Source organism: Pholis gunnellus (genome assembly GCF_910591455.1).
Source record: "Pholis gunnellus genome assembly, chromosome: 9".
In the NCBI taxonomy this organism is placed as follows: domain Eukaryota; kingdom Metazoa; phylum Chordata; class Actinopteri; order Perciformes; family Pholidae; genus Pholis; species Pholis gunnellus.
In genome coordinates, this window is record NC_136535.1 from 7,871,807 (window position 1) to 7,887,554 (window position 15,748).

The 15,748-nt window shown below is 39.8% G+C and overlaps 1 protein-coding gene across 1 annotated transcript in view; it reads right to left on the reverse strand.

The window, feature by feature from the left end:
• Positions 1-5,388: 5,388 nt before the first annotated feature.
• maml2 (mastermind like transcriptional coactivator 2) overlaps positions 5,389-15,748 on the reverse strand; it is a 34,906-nt gene continuing 24,546 nt past the window's right edge. Inside the window, exons 2-5 of the mRNA XM_079166327.1 lie at positions 12,867-14,078; positions 7,134-7,298; positions 6,903-7,011; positions 5,389-6,817 (exon numbers count right to left, since the gene is read on the reverse strand). Of these exons, the coding sequence (XP_079022453.1) occupies positions 5,988-6,817; positions 6,903-7,011; positions 7,134-7,298; positions 12,867-14,078 (2,316 nt within the window). The 3' untranslated portion in view covers positions 5,389-5,987. The remainder of the gene's footprint in view (positions 6,818-6,902; positions 7,012-7,133; positions 7,299-12,866; positions 14,079-15,748) is intronic.

Below are 15,748 nucleotides of genomic sequence, written 5' to 3' on the forward strand. Positions count from 1 at the left end.
ATCTGTTCTTTTTTTTCCGATAGATATGTGCATGTGTTTTAGAACAATAAATTCTGTTACATTATATCTTGCTTCATATGATACTTTGAAATTGGCCTGAAATAAAGTATATACTTTTGTGGTAATATTTTTCTTGTGTGGCATTGTATTTCATCGTATTTCAAAAAATGAATTCTAAATATCTGTACCTACCCTTTAAGCTTGTATTGTGCTCATGGAGATACAGGAACTAGTCATTTTAAAGTATTGTACATAAAATGTATGACCTACTTTCAATAGAATAAAAACCTGCATCTTCTCAGTTAATGCAAATACACCCTTATATGGTGCATGTGAGTAAATCACTTCTATTTTAAGCAAATTAACAGTCTTAGCTCATGCAGTATGTCGTCTTTCTCTATATCTGCGAAGGCCCTATTGAAACTAATGTTTCATCATCTTCTGCCAAAGGAATTGGCTTTTTGGGGGCTTTATCATGCTCGTTTCGTTTCACCTAAATGTATGATGTTTTGTAAGCACACGTATTACATATAGACCTAACAGACCTTCGTGATTAAAAGTTATCAAAACATGTACATTTGATGGAAGGGAGAAGCAGTAGCGGGTGGCCATTTTACGCGATTTGCCATCAAACAACTAGCTCATCTATTTCCACTGGACTTACTCAAATCTGTCCCAAAATTGCTATGCCTGATAACAGTCATGGCAATTTCCCCTCAGAGTCATAGCAACACATACTGGCAACAGCGTTATGTGACAAACAGCATCTGATTTGGTTTGGTATTTGCAATAATTTGGGTGTGTTGTCCGATGGCTGTGTAAGCTGGTGTCCCGCCAGTCATACTATACTTTTCGACTTACTATTGTATGTTTTTTTTTATGACATTATTTTATTATACCATCACTTTTTTGTGACTTTTCTTTTACATACTATGACGTTTTTTGACATGCTATACTATAACGTTTTTATTAATCTGTTCATCATAGTATACCATCACTTTTACTATGCTATTACTCTTTGATATTTTTTGACATACTATACTATGACTTCTTTCAACATACAATACTATTACTTTTTTGCTACTTTTTTTGGCATACTATATTGTAACTTTTTATGACTTTTGTAGACGTACTATACTATGACTTCTTATGCATGTATTTAAATTGCTATACTATGCCATTTTAATGTATTTTTCGTCACACTATATGGCTTTATTGAATATTTTCGACATCCTATACTAAAACTTTATGACTCTATTCAACTTACTATACTATGACATTTTTTCATTTATTTATTCAACACTATACTATACTTTCGACAACCTATACTATTACGTGTTTGACTCTATTCTCCATACAGACTTTTTTTTTTTACTTACTATACCATGCCATTATATAACAATATAAAAAGACTTTTTTTCAACATAATATACTATGCCTTTTTATACTTTTTCCGTCATACTGTAATATGGCTTTAAATTATATTTTAAACATACTATACCAAGAACTTTTCATGACTATCTGACATTGCCTTTTGATGACATTTTTGACAAAACTATGAGTTTTTTATGACTTTATTCAATGTACATTACTGTGGATTTTTTTCGACAACCTATACTTTTACGTGTTTTTGACTCTTCTTCATACTATGACTTTTTTATGACTATGAATTATTATTTTTTTACTTACTATACTAAGACTTAACGACTTTTTTTTGGCATGCTATACCAAAACATTTTAATAATTTTTTTAACTTACTATAACATGCCTTTTTTGACATACTATGTATGTTCGTTGAAAAAAGGCAGAAAAAAGTCATAGTATCGTATGTTGAAAAACTTCATAGTACAGCAGGTCAAAAAAAGTCATAGTATAGTAAATTGAAAAAAGTCATAGTATATATACAGTATGTTGAAAAAATACATAGTATAGTGTTTTAAAAAAAAAGAATTGTCATAATATAGTGTGTTGTAAAAAGTAAATAGTTAGTCAAAAAAGTCATAATGTAGAATGTCTAAATAAAAAAAATTAAAATTATAGTCAGAGAAATATAGTATAGTTTCTGCAAAAAAAATCATTAAAAAGTTACAGTATGCTGACAAAGGTGACAAAAAGATCATAGTATAATATGTTGAAAAAGCCATAATATAGTCTTTCAAAAAGAGTCATGGTAGGGTACATCCCAAGTCTCTTAATTGGATCCCCGTTTCCCTCACCTGCGTCCTTTCCTTGCGAGGAGAGAGGAAACGAGGAAATATTTTTAAAAGAGATATGAAACGTCCTTTCCTCAGTTGCGTCAAGTGAAGCGACGTCTGTTTCTGATGACGGCGGCCACTGATCACAGCTGATCACAGCTGAAAGTCAGTCGGCTTTAACAGCTGGAGAGACTTTTTGAGTCTGTACACATGATCACTATACTTAATAGTAACACACATACATACATACATACATACATAAAGGGTTTAGTTTCTCCAGCTCTCTCTGAATTTAATTGTATATAATGCTTGAGTTTAATCTGCGATCAGTCTTCACTGTTTACATGTTGAAAAAAATATGATCAGTCCGATCGGCTGCAGCGTCCAATCACATAACTGATGAACAATGAGGGGGCGTGTCGGCCGTTAAAACACTTCCTGGAAGGCTGTTCTCGTGCGTCCTCGCTCATGGCTCCTCGGAGATCCCTCCTCGATCCTCGCTCCTCCGAGCTAAAGAAGAGCTTTGGGACGGCCGTCAATATGGCGGCGCAGAACAACTTCCGGTTCAATCGACGAAATGACAAATAAGAGACTTGGGTCTACTGTAAAAAGTAAAAAAAGGTCAAAGTATAGTTTGTCAAAAAGTCACAAAAAAGTCAAAGTAGGCTACAGCAGGTCGAAAAAAGTCATAGTATAGTATATTGAAAAAAGTCAGCACATATAATGTAAAAAAAACACATAGTATAGTGTTTTAAAAAAAAAGAATATAATTGTCATATAGTGTGTTGTAAAAAGTCAGAATAGTAATTTTTTATGAATCTTTCATTAATTACTATGACATTTCTTTACATGTTATTTTACATATGGCATAATACACTTTTAATATCATTTGTCTTTATCACATCATATACTGTCATTTTCTATGACATAGTATACCACTACATAAAATGTAGTAAATTGATGGCACAATACACTTTATGGAGTTGATGGTTATATAGATTTTTTTAATGAAGCCATTTTCAAGGTTCAACTACATATAGATTTAATGCCTGTAAGCTGGTGTTGATTAAAAGAAACTAAACACTAAATACAACTCATTGGCAGACGAAATAGCATACGAATTTAGGCTCTCTCAATCAATTTTCAAGTTATCGCTGAAATGTAGAGATTGGCATTTGTACTAGAATGTGCCGTTTGGTGGGGCATGTGATTTTGGCAATGTAACGCAATCAATGTTTTTGTCATGTTGTGTCAACTGCATGCTCACCTGGCTGAGAGGCTTAGGTGCTGGAAGGATACAGAAACATACTCCTTTTTTCTTGTGCTGTCTTTAATAATAAACAAGTTTTTGGTCATCGACCTTCTTCTTGCACTCAAGGCAAATGGAACAAAGGCACACTTGGTGCACAGCGTTTCCAATTAGCCCCAATGCAAAACATCTGCGTTTCCCTGACAAAAGATCACACTCAAGGGTATTGTAGTCTCTTAGCAGGCTTGGCCTACCAAAATGGAGGGCAAGGATACAACGAATGAGAGAGATAAAAAACTGTATCTAAAAAATCCAAACAAGTGTGACTGTACTTAACAATGATGCTGCGAAAAATTGTTTTCCTTTAACTTCAACAAACCTGGACGAGACTCCATAACATTCATCTCTTACTAGTGTTTCTCTAGTCGAAGATCTCTTTGTGTTATTCTCTATTTTGCCATTTGTCATTGCTGTTTGTAGACCAATCAGTAAACAGCATATGGAACTAATCATTACAAAACAACTGTAGGGCAGTGCTAGACTCTTTGAAGGGGTCATTCATAATGTTGACGTTCAAATTCTTAATCAACATTTGAATGCAGCACATCTTCCTTGCATGACTATTCATTCTTCGTAGTTTTATTTACGATTGTTTAAGCACCATTTTGAAAACTGGGCTCATCGCTTCACACAACCACACACAGAAGTAGCAGAACACATACGATCTTTTGAAAACATCAAAAACTATATAAAAACCCAATTGTGTCCCCGTATGGCACACACATGGTTCGTACTGATTCAGTTTGAACCAGTTTCACACTGCCATGCTCAATCTAATACACTTTTACTTTTTTATTTTATTTGTATTACTTTTCTAATGATAGAGTCTGTAATTTACATTTTACAGATACTGAGTGAAGTGCATTTTGCTCCGAAAATCAGAACAAAACATATTCTAAATAGAATATAGTACATAAACACAGCAAAAGAAAGCATGAATTACAGTTACGTACATTCAATTGCTAACTGCTTCCTACTGCTGTGATAGGTTTCCATTGTTCTTGTGTACAGGTATCCACCTGTGGTATCTTTTTGAAGCGCTTACACCCTGATTGACGAGCAATAAATTGCTTGGTCAGATGGCGCGTATTAGCCAATTAGTCTATGGGTGTGGCATTTTGAATGGCAGTGTTTTGAAAGAGTAATGTCAGAGATTCCTGTGTCTTATGTTGAGAATTGTGTTGTCTGTTTAAAACAAGTGCCATGTTAAGCTGCAAATAGGGTGCCAAGCAGAGAAGTTGTATAATTTTAGTGTTGGAAGTTGAAACAAATAAATAACGGTAAAAGCTGTATTTCTGCATAGTTGCAGATACAGATAAGGCTACACCAATATCATTAGTATATTATTATTTGCAGGATTAGAGTCCTGTGGTGGATGCGCAGGATTGTTTTCACTCATGTGGTCTAACATGTTCTATTAACTCCAGAGCGTTGTTAACAGAAATGGAAAGTCAGAATGTATTGATAAAAAGATAGATGTAATCATTTCCAAAATCCACTACATGTTTTTGACAAACTGTTCTACTTCAATTCATATTTGTTTGGTTTAGTCTCTTAAAAACATTTTCCCTGCATAAAACCGCTCGCTTCTCCAATTTGCCAAACCCGCAAGTAAAATAGCAACGTGCTTCTGAAAGGAATAGAAGAGGACACTCAAATTGGTTTACTTTGTGTTGTACCTAAAACACACATATGACTAATAAAGAGACTATATATATATTTTTGCCCCTTACACTGGCCCAGATTATGCGTCGATTAACTAGAAAGTTGGAAACGCCAGAAATGCTCTTGCACCGTGCACTTTATATCGTTTAAATAGGGCTCCAAAACAGCACTTTTTATTTATTCATTTATTGAAATCAATTTTATTAATTACATGTATGTTCATGATCATAATGTCACATTACTATCCCAATAATTATTAAATATCACATGAAAAAAAAAGAATGGTTACATTACTTAAGTTGCATCAAAAACTACCACAGATGAAAAAGCTTGAACAATAAGTAAGAAAACATTTGTTGTGGCAAGATTCTCTGTGTGTATGGTAGCAAAACGTCTGAAGGTAAATACCATATCATGCTATATAGTGGATGCAGATTTAGAAACTTAACTTGGATTATCAACAAAGAACTTGAAAAGCAACACAGTGATGTTTTCTTTTCACAGTGTGAATTTGGTATTTCATCCTATACAGCAGCACAGCATGAGTAGGACAAACAGACCACAGAAACAGTGACGGCAAAGAAAAGTAGTTTCTTGGCCGATATACCAGGAATAAAATATGCAGAGTACTAAGGACAGAACACAAATTAATTTCACAGTAAATACAATACAAAACAATACACTATAGTTGGATAACAAATATGAGTTTATAAAATTCCATTTTAACATTATTTACAAATGTTTCTCCTCACACCTTTCATCCATAACCTCTATACTTTAGAGCAGCGGGTTGATCTTTAGCAACGTGTGACGCAAATTCAAGAGTGACTGCCCAGAATCTCATCCAAATTTATATCTTTCATCCAATCGTCATTCCCAGAGCCAGACTTGAGCAGAGAGTCTATGAAGTCTGAGTCTGTGTTGATCCCTGGAACTGTGTTATCGCCCTCGGGGAGGAAGTCAAAGGTCAGTCTGCTGGCTCGGTTATTCTGGTAGCTGCTAGAGCTCGGACTGGGCTCTGCAAAGTGGCCTGCTGGTACCCTCTGTTCAGGAGAGGCCTGGTTCAGGTTCCCCACTGCTGATGGAGATCCCATCATTGGTCTTGGGCCCGTGTCTCTTATCGAAGGGTTAAGAGGGAGCATCCCAATGTCTGGTGCTACCTGGTTGGGAGGGCCAATGATCCTCTGTTGGTACGGGAGGTTTGGCATGTCCAGCTGCGCACCCTGAGACTGAAGTGGATTGGGGAGCCGCCTAACACCGAGTCCAGTTGTCACTTGCTTGTTGGCCGAGCCCCAGCCCATGTTGACATTTTTCATCAAGCCTCCAAGACCCTGCCCTGGCACCCCCGAGGAATGCAGGTCAGCTGTCGTTCTTGGGTGTTGTACACCTGCTACATTGTTCATCCCAAAAGAATTTCCATGCGTGTTTGGACCCAGGAACCTAGCTTTATTTTGATTTAGTCCAATTCGATTCTGATTGTTATGCTGCTGGAACTGGCCGATACAAGAAGTCGGACGACAGTCGGTCGCAATACCGAATCTGCGGTCCGACGGACTCATCTTTGGACCAGGCCCACTTGGGAGGTGACAAGACATGGACTGTATGTCATTCTCAGGGCCATTGCTGGAAGACTGGGAGGAATTTTGACCTATAGAGATGAAAGAAAAATATGATTACAGTGGCCCCCTCGTCAGCATTTGAAGCATTTTGGACTCATCAGAACTGTACAGTACCTGTGAAGATGTTTCCCTGCTGAACTCCCACCATCCCTCTTGACTGCTTGTAATCAGGCGGCGGTCTTGTGAGATGACGATTGAACTGATCATGTGCATTGTCTTTGTCCTTAATAGGAAAGACAAAGTTGTGAATACAGATTACGTGATCAATCGACTCTACCACATTCTCACACAGGCTGAGCTGCTTATTAGTTGGTGAAAGCTGTATGATTTTAAGAAGTAGCTTACTGAATTGCTAATGGTGTGCTGTTGTTGATTAAGCTGTCTCTGCATGGCCAGCGTTTTGGCCGGGCCCTTTTGCTGGTTGTTGGGGGCCGGGACCCGGGGCTGCGACTGGGTTGACATGACTCCTAAGTTTCCATTGGTGGGCAGCCTCGGACCAGGAGGAACACCCTTAGAAGAAGAGACAAATGATGGTTTAATACTCGTACCTGTGGACTTTTTCCATTTTGAAATTCATCTTTTTGCATCTTCTCTGCTGAATACTTGCAGTTTAGAGTCCAGTGCTATGAAAGCTGTTTTCAAAAAAACACAAAACCAAAAAGAATGCAATAATATGGCTTGAGCACTAGAGGGCAGACCTCTACAAGGCATCAGAGATCTGGGTCAAAGATGCTATTCAACCTCCAGAATGTGGTCAAGGCTACTCCCTCTGCAGATGAAAAAGGGAGACTTGGAGAGAGGCTTTTTTTTCCGGAAGGGGGGAGCACAAGCTCTCCTCAAGGCCTGCTTCTCCCTTGATAATTGTGTCTAAAGAGAGTGGAAAGAATCCCTGAGACAGCAGGAAATGTGTGCCAATGGGGAGTTAAGCGCCAGCACCATGACTACCTCCATTTAATAAGCTCTCCTTTACTGATCACTGTGTTGTGTTTGGCAAGGAGGCATTCCATCCACTAGAAACCCATTTAGCTCCTGACACTATCACATAGATTAAAATGTTGTAGTCGGCGGCAGCACTCAAATGAAATTAAGTTAGCCAAACTAGCTTTTTCTTTTAGGTCGTCTGAACGTACGCTTTTGCAGATAAACTTTCCCGATCACGGTGTTGGAGATGTTATACATCCCTGTAGTGCATATTTTTCTTAGCTTTTTCAGGCAGCTGTGCGGACCATTCAAGAGCTCCAAGTAAAACCTTTCGTGTGGACACAAGGACACTCTCACTATGCTCAAGCTTCAACCAAGTGTGTTGTCATGAAGGAGGTTAATGTGCACCAAATGCGAGTCAACACACGCTGTGTATACAATGTCAGTCATTGTGTTGACTTAAAATGTTTCCCAGGCTGAAATGGATTAGAAATCCAACAGTGCATTTAGCAGAAGCTATTACTTAGAGGACAGATTCTTTGCAGAGGATGAATCCCTACAGGGTGGTGACTTTGTGGTCGCAGAGAGAAAAAACAGAAAAAATAGAGGGAAGTTCGTCTATGTGTGAGAATGATAATGAATGGGGCTGAAATTTGGAGAACTAACGAGACAGGGTTAGAGAACGAGGGAAGTTGAAACTCATCAGGAGTCACAAGCCATTTCACAAGAGCGAATACTCACCTTCTTGCCGGGCTCAACCCATACAGCAAACCAAGCATTGCAATGAGGTTACACAGGGTCTAAAACATCACAACAGTGGTTTCTCCTGTTACGCCAGAAAGCAGTCACTGTATCCAGTTATCGAGACTGTGAGAAATTGTGACCATCCCATACATTTTCCCTGCAGAGATGCACTGGGGAGGGCTTATTCCATCTTTGTCGTAAGAAAAACCCAATGAGGGGTGTTTGAGCATGTACAACTGAGTAATCCTCTCCGTCATCCCGATGTGTCATAAAGCTGTTTTCCATGTTTTTTTCCCCCCTCTCATTCTTCACAAGCTTGTTGTTAATGAATACCACATGTGGCTCAGGGCTCAGAGACGGAGCGGAGTGATTTAGTCTCCCATCCTGCGGCAGTGCAGGCAGCTGACAGTGATCCAGGCCCAGCCTTGCCGGCTCTCACACTGCACTTCCTCCAGTCTGGACTCAGGACGCTGTCCCCGGGGAGCACCTCGGCATCTGGACTTGGCCGCGGCTCCCTTTCCCAGGAAACAAGTACTCCCTTCACAGCACTGCCAGAGTGACCTAGCAGGCACAACCCCAGCGGCCCCACTCTTATCCTTACTGACGGATGCGGTGCCACAAGATCACCAACAAAAGCTGAGGAGTCATTATTTACTGAGAGCACAGTCTTAAAAGGAACACTTCATTACTCACCCCAAGTCTTGATGAAGTAACAAATGCAATATTCTCACACAACTCGTGCGGTATAATCCAAGTCTCGTTCATCCGGTCGTACGCTCACTACTTCCCAAGCACATGCATCTTTAGCTAAAACCGTACTATTTAAAAACACACTGCGTAAACAGACTCACGCTTGCGCAGGCGCGCTGCTCGTCCGGACGAGTCCGAAGTGTTTTTAAATAGGAAGGTTTGAATGAAAAGGCATTTGTTTGGGACGTAGTGAGCACACGACTGAATAAATGACACTCGGATTATACCGCACAAGTTATGCGAGAGTTTGTGAACGGATGTTTCTACATAGTTTTGCTGTTGTTAAAAGCGGCCCCCATTTACTGAGTTTTTTTCATTCTCCATTCACCGGGGAGGCATGTGAGGAAAAACACGGGGTGAGTAGTTGATATACAAATGTTCATTTTGTGTAGGTGAAGTATTCCTTAAAGTTGTGGTTGTTTGGGGTCTTCTACATTCCAAGTAAAGAGAGCACTATTCTGAAGAAAGCAAAGTACAAGCTCCTGTGTACTATTTAAATGGAAATCTGTATTAGCTGAAGCTAATCACTTGATGAAATTGCTGCCAAGTGTCTGTCCTCACCTGATCCAACAGTGCCGTGTTATGCTGAGCAGAAGTACAAGTCACTCTTTTATGTATATGAATATTTATGTCATTAAACATACATTAGGGTAATACTATAAAAGGATTGGAAGTCAAATATACAAAAAGGTTAAACTCGTTTTATAACTCGACTGGCTCAGGTGCTTACAATTATAGAACTAAATAGCTAAAATGAAATGCATGAATATATATGATCGTAAGTCGCTTTGGATAAAAGCGTCTGCTAAATGACTGTAATGTATAATAAAATGTGTAATAAAAAAAACACCCCTCAGTAAACACTTTGCGTTCAACTACTTCCCTAAAAAAGTACTTTCTTCACCTGTATGGACCGCTAGTGTTGCATACAGATTTCTCTTGAAAATGGGGCGGAAACTAATAAGCGTTCTGCAATTACAAAAACAGAAATCAATTTTAATTCAGACATCATTAATAACAAAGACCTGTCTGTAAGTGTCACTACACCAGGACCGTCTGTCATTTCACTGTTTACACTGTCATGAAGACATCTAGAGCTTAAATACACAACACCGCTACAATACTGACGCGACTAGCTAAACGTTGTCCTTGGAATGGCATTGCCAGCCGACCACAGTAACTCAAGTTTCATAATGCATTAGTGTCCTCTACTGTAAGCTGCCAGAGAATGTATTCATCCTTTTTCTTGTGTGTGACCTCATAGCTGTGGAGTTGCAGAGTGGTGGATTTGAATTTTGTCATGTTTGACTCAGCAACCGATTATTAAACTGTAAGAAGCCTCAAACAAGCACCAAAGTTCACATCTCTGGCTGTTTTTAAAAAAAAAAAAAAGGTCCTGAGCTCCACTCAGTGGGAGGAAGCCCACTGCTAGTTGCTAGTGTTACGCAGGGGATCAAGGCACTCTTTCAGAACCTTTATTTCTCTGGCATTACTAATTCAATTCACTGTGGGAAGAGACTCTTCTCCTCTGTGAGTTGTCCCCTCCTCATTAGCTAGACGTTTAACTCTTTCCATGCGGACCGCAAAAGACAAACACCATTATCAGCCACATCCCTTGTTCTAAAACTATAAAGGTGGCTCTTGTTTCTTCTTCACAATTCGTCCAAAATCCCTAACCCGAGCATCTTGGGAAAGTTGTCTCACCGAGCCTTACCCGCTATGAACTTGAGCACAGTTGCATGTCCTCAGCATTTTAAAGACCAAAGGTGACTGGGCTTTTACTTCCAGTTGCTCTGGGCTTTAGCAAAAATAGTTTGCTTTTTTAATAATTTATCAAAATCCCTTTACGGCTTTTTTTTTTTATTATTTGACATTCAGTCTCGTCTCCTCCTTTCTCACAACTGTAATTTCTGACGTTTTTTACTGATTAGAATTTATGTTTCAAATGAGCTAAATTGATGTTTAGAACCACACAAATATTATTAATGATAATCACCAATACTGACACTAATAATAAACTAATAATAATGCTAATTCTTTTACTACAGCAACTACTATTTACATTATTAATGTATATTATTAATAGTTTGAAAGATTTTGTATACTTCACCCTAATTCATAGAAATCTTCTGATAACGTAAATATTTTAAAGGACGTTTGAAGTGGAAATGGCTCCCTGGTACAGTAAAGTGGTGAAACTGGTTCTGTTTTACCCAAATGTGATGATGTATTTGTCATCCTATCTTGTTTACTTTCATGTCATGAGCAACTCCCTCCCTCTCTCCCTCCCTCCTCCCACCTTCTCCTAGTCACTCAAGCGTTTCCCTTGATCTGTAGAGGTTATGAGAGCTCTCTTGTGTGGCTCGCATTATCATTTCACACAAAGACAGCTACAGATACTGTTCGAGCAAAAGTGAAAGAGGGGACGGTCTAAATCTCCCCAATCATAACAAATCAGTGATTCAACCTCCGGCAGCGGGCTAAGCAGATTACTGTCATTTTCCACCACTTGTCCCTTGTAGCCAACAACCTCCAATTAGCAAATCCCGCTGTGCATATCTGTGGCCTGCCGGGGAGCCACCATGACAAGCAGAGAAATTAGAAGTCCTGCATGTTAATCTACCATGCTCTGGCAATCTGTGTCATCGTCAAAACACTTTCAGGGGAAATACATATTCAAGGGAGTCACAACGGCAAAGGCACAGTCGAGCAGCTAGAACAATGGAAATAAGTCACAAAACAAACAGCATTGCATTGTTGCAGACAGCAGCTTGGCTGATGGGAGCAAACTGAGAAAATCAACTGATGAGGAGGACAACAGCTGGACTGTTGCTAGACTTTGTTATAAAAAATGATATTATTTACTTTGTAAATAGACTGTTGGAAAATACACAAGTCAGTCATTCAACATCTGCTGAATACAATTTGTACATTTAAGCAAAGGCACTTTGGGGCACTATATATAGATTATGGTCATTGCCACTAGCTAAACTAATGCCTAATCTCATCTTTAATACCTTTCCATACAACAAAACTGCAATGTCAATTACATTTTGAGGGAAACATATTTTCTCCCGGATTACGTTTGTTTTTTTAATTTATTACAAATACATCTCTAATCCTAACCCCTGTAGGGAGGAGACCGATGTTTGTGTCCCGTGTGAAACCACAAGTCAACATTCACTTATTCTAATTTATCCATAATCCGTAACTTAAATAACATAAACATACTTATTTTACATGAAACCATAATTTCTTTTAAGCCTATGTATTTTTGCTGCCTAAACATAACCAAGTAGTTTTGTTTCGTTTCATTTTACCACTCATTTAAAATGATAATTTAAAAACACATTTCCCTTGCAACGTCATTGGGAATGCTGTTGTTGGAACATCTTTTTGTAGGCGACAGGGTTAAACATGAAAGTAGATACTGTATATGTCACTTGAAGACCTTGCTACTACAATGTTGGTGAATGTTTACAGTATAGTTGGTTCCCATGCTCCTTTACAGTTGTAAAAAAAAGAAAGACAAAGCTTTTTGATATGATCAAAACTGCTCAGTCATCAACCTAAGCCCAAGACCGTTTGTTCCCAAAACATTTGGAGATACAATGTGTTCACCGAAGAGCAATCGTGTGTGAAGTAATTTGACAGAGTCCTTACCTGTCGCTGTTGTGACAGTTTGAACGGCAGCCCTGCGGGAACCGGCTTGGGTTGCAGGCAAAGAGCCCCCGATGTGGAGATCTGTTGGTTCTGGAAGTGGAGAGCTGAATGTGGCTGATTCTGGCCAGTCGATGGCGACTGTTGCAGCTGGGCTGAAGTCTTGTTCACCGAGCTTCCCATGACGGGCATCGGCTGGCCGGCAGAATGGAGTGCTTTGGGGCTGAAATGCAAAGTGGGCTTTGTGCTGAGACCCTTCATGTCCAAATGATGGGAGCCGGTGTGGCCATTTGACTTGAAGAGGCAGTTGTTGATCCCTTTACTCTGAGAGCCAATCCTCTGCTGGCTAAGCGCGGCCGAGCTGGAGACCTTGTCCTGGGGGAAGGCGCTGTTGGACGAGTGGGTGCTCATGGCAGGAGCCCAGTTGGTCAATCCTGCAGGTGGTGTTTGGTGGTGGTGATGGAGCAGAGCGCTCGGCTGCTGCTGGTTTGCTGCCATCTGCTTCAGCTGCTCCGCGTGGGATATTTCTGGCCAGCAGGGCAGGGCCCTGGGGTGGCCTGCCTGAGTGACGGCTTTCTGCGACGTGGTGGTAGAAGAGGTGCCGTTTAACGTGAAAGAAGGTCCGGCTGAGGCTGGCCGAAGCTGTGGCGAGACACCATGAACATGGCCAAAATCTGGGGAGTGCTCCAGCTTTATCGGCTTATCCATGGGGGAACACAGACTGGCAGCTGCTCCTGCTGAGCTCGGCCGACCTAGATCCAAACCGAATGTATCATCCTGCTTCAGCATCTTCTCGAACTCCAGGTCATTCAGCGTTGGCACACTCTTTGTCAGCTCATCAAAAAGATCCTGGAGGTCTGGGTCAATCTGACCACCACCTTCATCTTTGAAGTCAAAAATCATCTCTGCATTAGACTGACCACAAGACTGGACCTCAATGGGCTCTTTTTTCATTTCTTTCAGGGTCATGTTGAATATGTCCGAGCCCACACCATGGGGCATCATGTAATTCTTCCTCTGCATGCCCATGGATGAGGACCCTTGCAGAGAATGAGACTGGGTTAAGTTGTGGTTGCAGGCCCCGTGTCCTAGACCACCGGTATCCACACGCACCCGCTTAAAGTCTGATCCAGAATAACCACAGGAGAGCCCATTCTGCTTTGGTGCGTGTCCTGGTGCATGCCCCTCAATCTTCCTTCGCAAAGATCCTTGAAGCTGCAACACACAACACAATTGAGTTTTAAAAACACTTAAGAAAATACTTGGTACCTTCATTTCATGCACTCATTACTAACAGGGGAAGTGTTATTTTTAAGGCCTCCATGGTAATGCAGTCTGAAGAGTAACCCCCCCCAAAAAAAGAAGAAAGAAAAAAATCATAACAAGACTTTAATTATTTCACTTGATTCAAAAGCCGTCTTGTGGGCCAATGATGGTGATAGTTCTGAGTATGGGTGCATTCTAAGTATCAAAGTATCACCATGTCAATTACTTTAATTACTAAATTTGCTCCAAGGCCTATAGATGCGGCACACATGACCAGCTTGGGAAATTTAAGAAGATTACTTTTATTAATAGACAATGTTTTCAAGTCAGTGGAATAACCTTTGATTTTTACGACAGTGATGATATCGCAAATGCTTTATTCTGACATATATCACCCACATATATCACATCACTTTGCGAAATAAAACACCGATAACAAATACATTTCATATACAGCTATATTCAAACACTTGCAATGCATCAATGAGGCAAAACGGTTTGATATATTGTAGTTGCAGCGCAGTGGATGGGCTGAGAAGATAGCTAGGAATCTGATACAGTCGACAGACTGCAGAGAGAAGAATAGGGTCTTTGTTTCCCTCATTTGCATACATTATATTTTCTTCCATTGTGCTTCCTTAGATAGACTTTTTTCCTTTGTGGCTGAGATTCTGCTTAACATGCTGGTGCAGATATCTGACTTCCTTTTGTCCTATCCCCAAGTCTTTATTTTAGGTAATAAGCACATACTGTATAGCCATGACTCACAACTCAAACCACTCAGTAACATCTCCATGACACTGAAGCATTAAAAACCCAACACATAGAAAACATAGCAAAATAGAATATATATACATTTTCAGTAGCAAATATCATCGTCATGTCCAAAAAAAAAACCCAATGGATATTTTTCCTTCACGAGTCTGTGAGTCATTAACACTAATTCACTGAGTAAGGAATTGTCTATCCATTGGCGATCGCAGACGCTCTGTTGTATACACATGAAAATGACTGATTATCTGACCATCTTTTCATGTGGCGCCTGCATGGAAACAAAACGGCTTGGGTTGTTCACCAACCTGAACACAGGAGAGGAGTGTGTTGAATATTTCACTGTGGGAACAAATTTGAGTCATCTCCACCTGCTGGCACACATTACATTAAGATGATTCATAGCCTGAGGGTTGTGAGTGAGTCCTGCAGTTTCACTACATTTCTACTCTGTGTCTGTATTACCTCGGCTAATGCTTCAATTGTTCAGAGATGCATCTTCGCAGTTAAATCGAGGCATGAATAAGTCTGTGACGACGCCAAGCCTCCTTTCTTAAAGCTAATTAGGGTTGAAAACATATTGAATAGATGTGGATGGATGATGATGATGATGATGATGACTATGTTGATGGCTGCGGTGCGTGCTGAAAGGGGGACATTGAAATGATCAATTCTACTCAGAGGATCACGCCAGTGGCTGTTTTTGCATTTAGCTTAGGAAGTAGACACTGTTATGCTTTGGAAAATGTCCTGCACCAACGTTAAGTATGATTGAAAATAGATTGGTGAAAGTTACCATTGAGTTTTTATTTAGTAAGAGTAGGAAAATCAACTTGCAAAGACTTAAT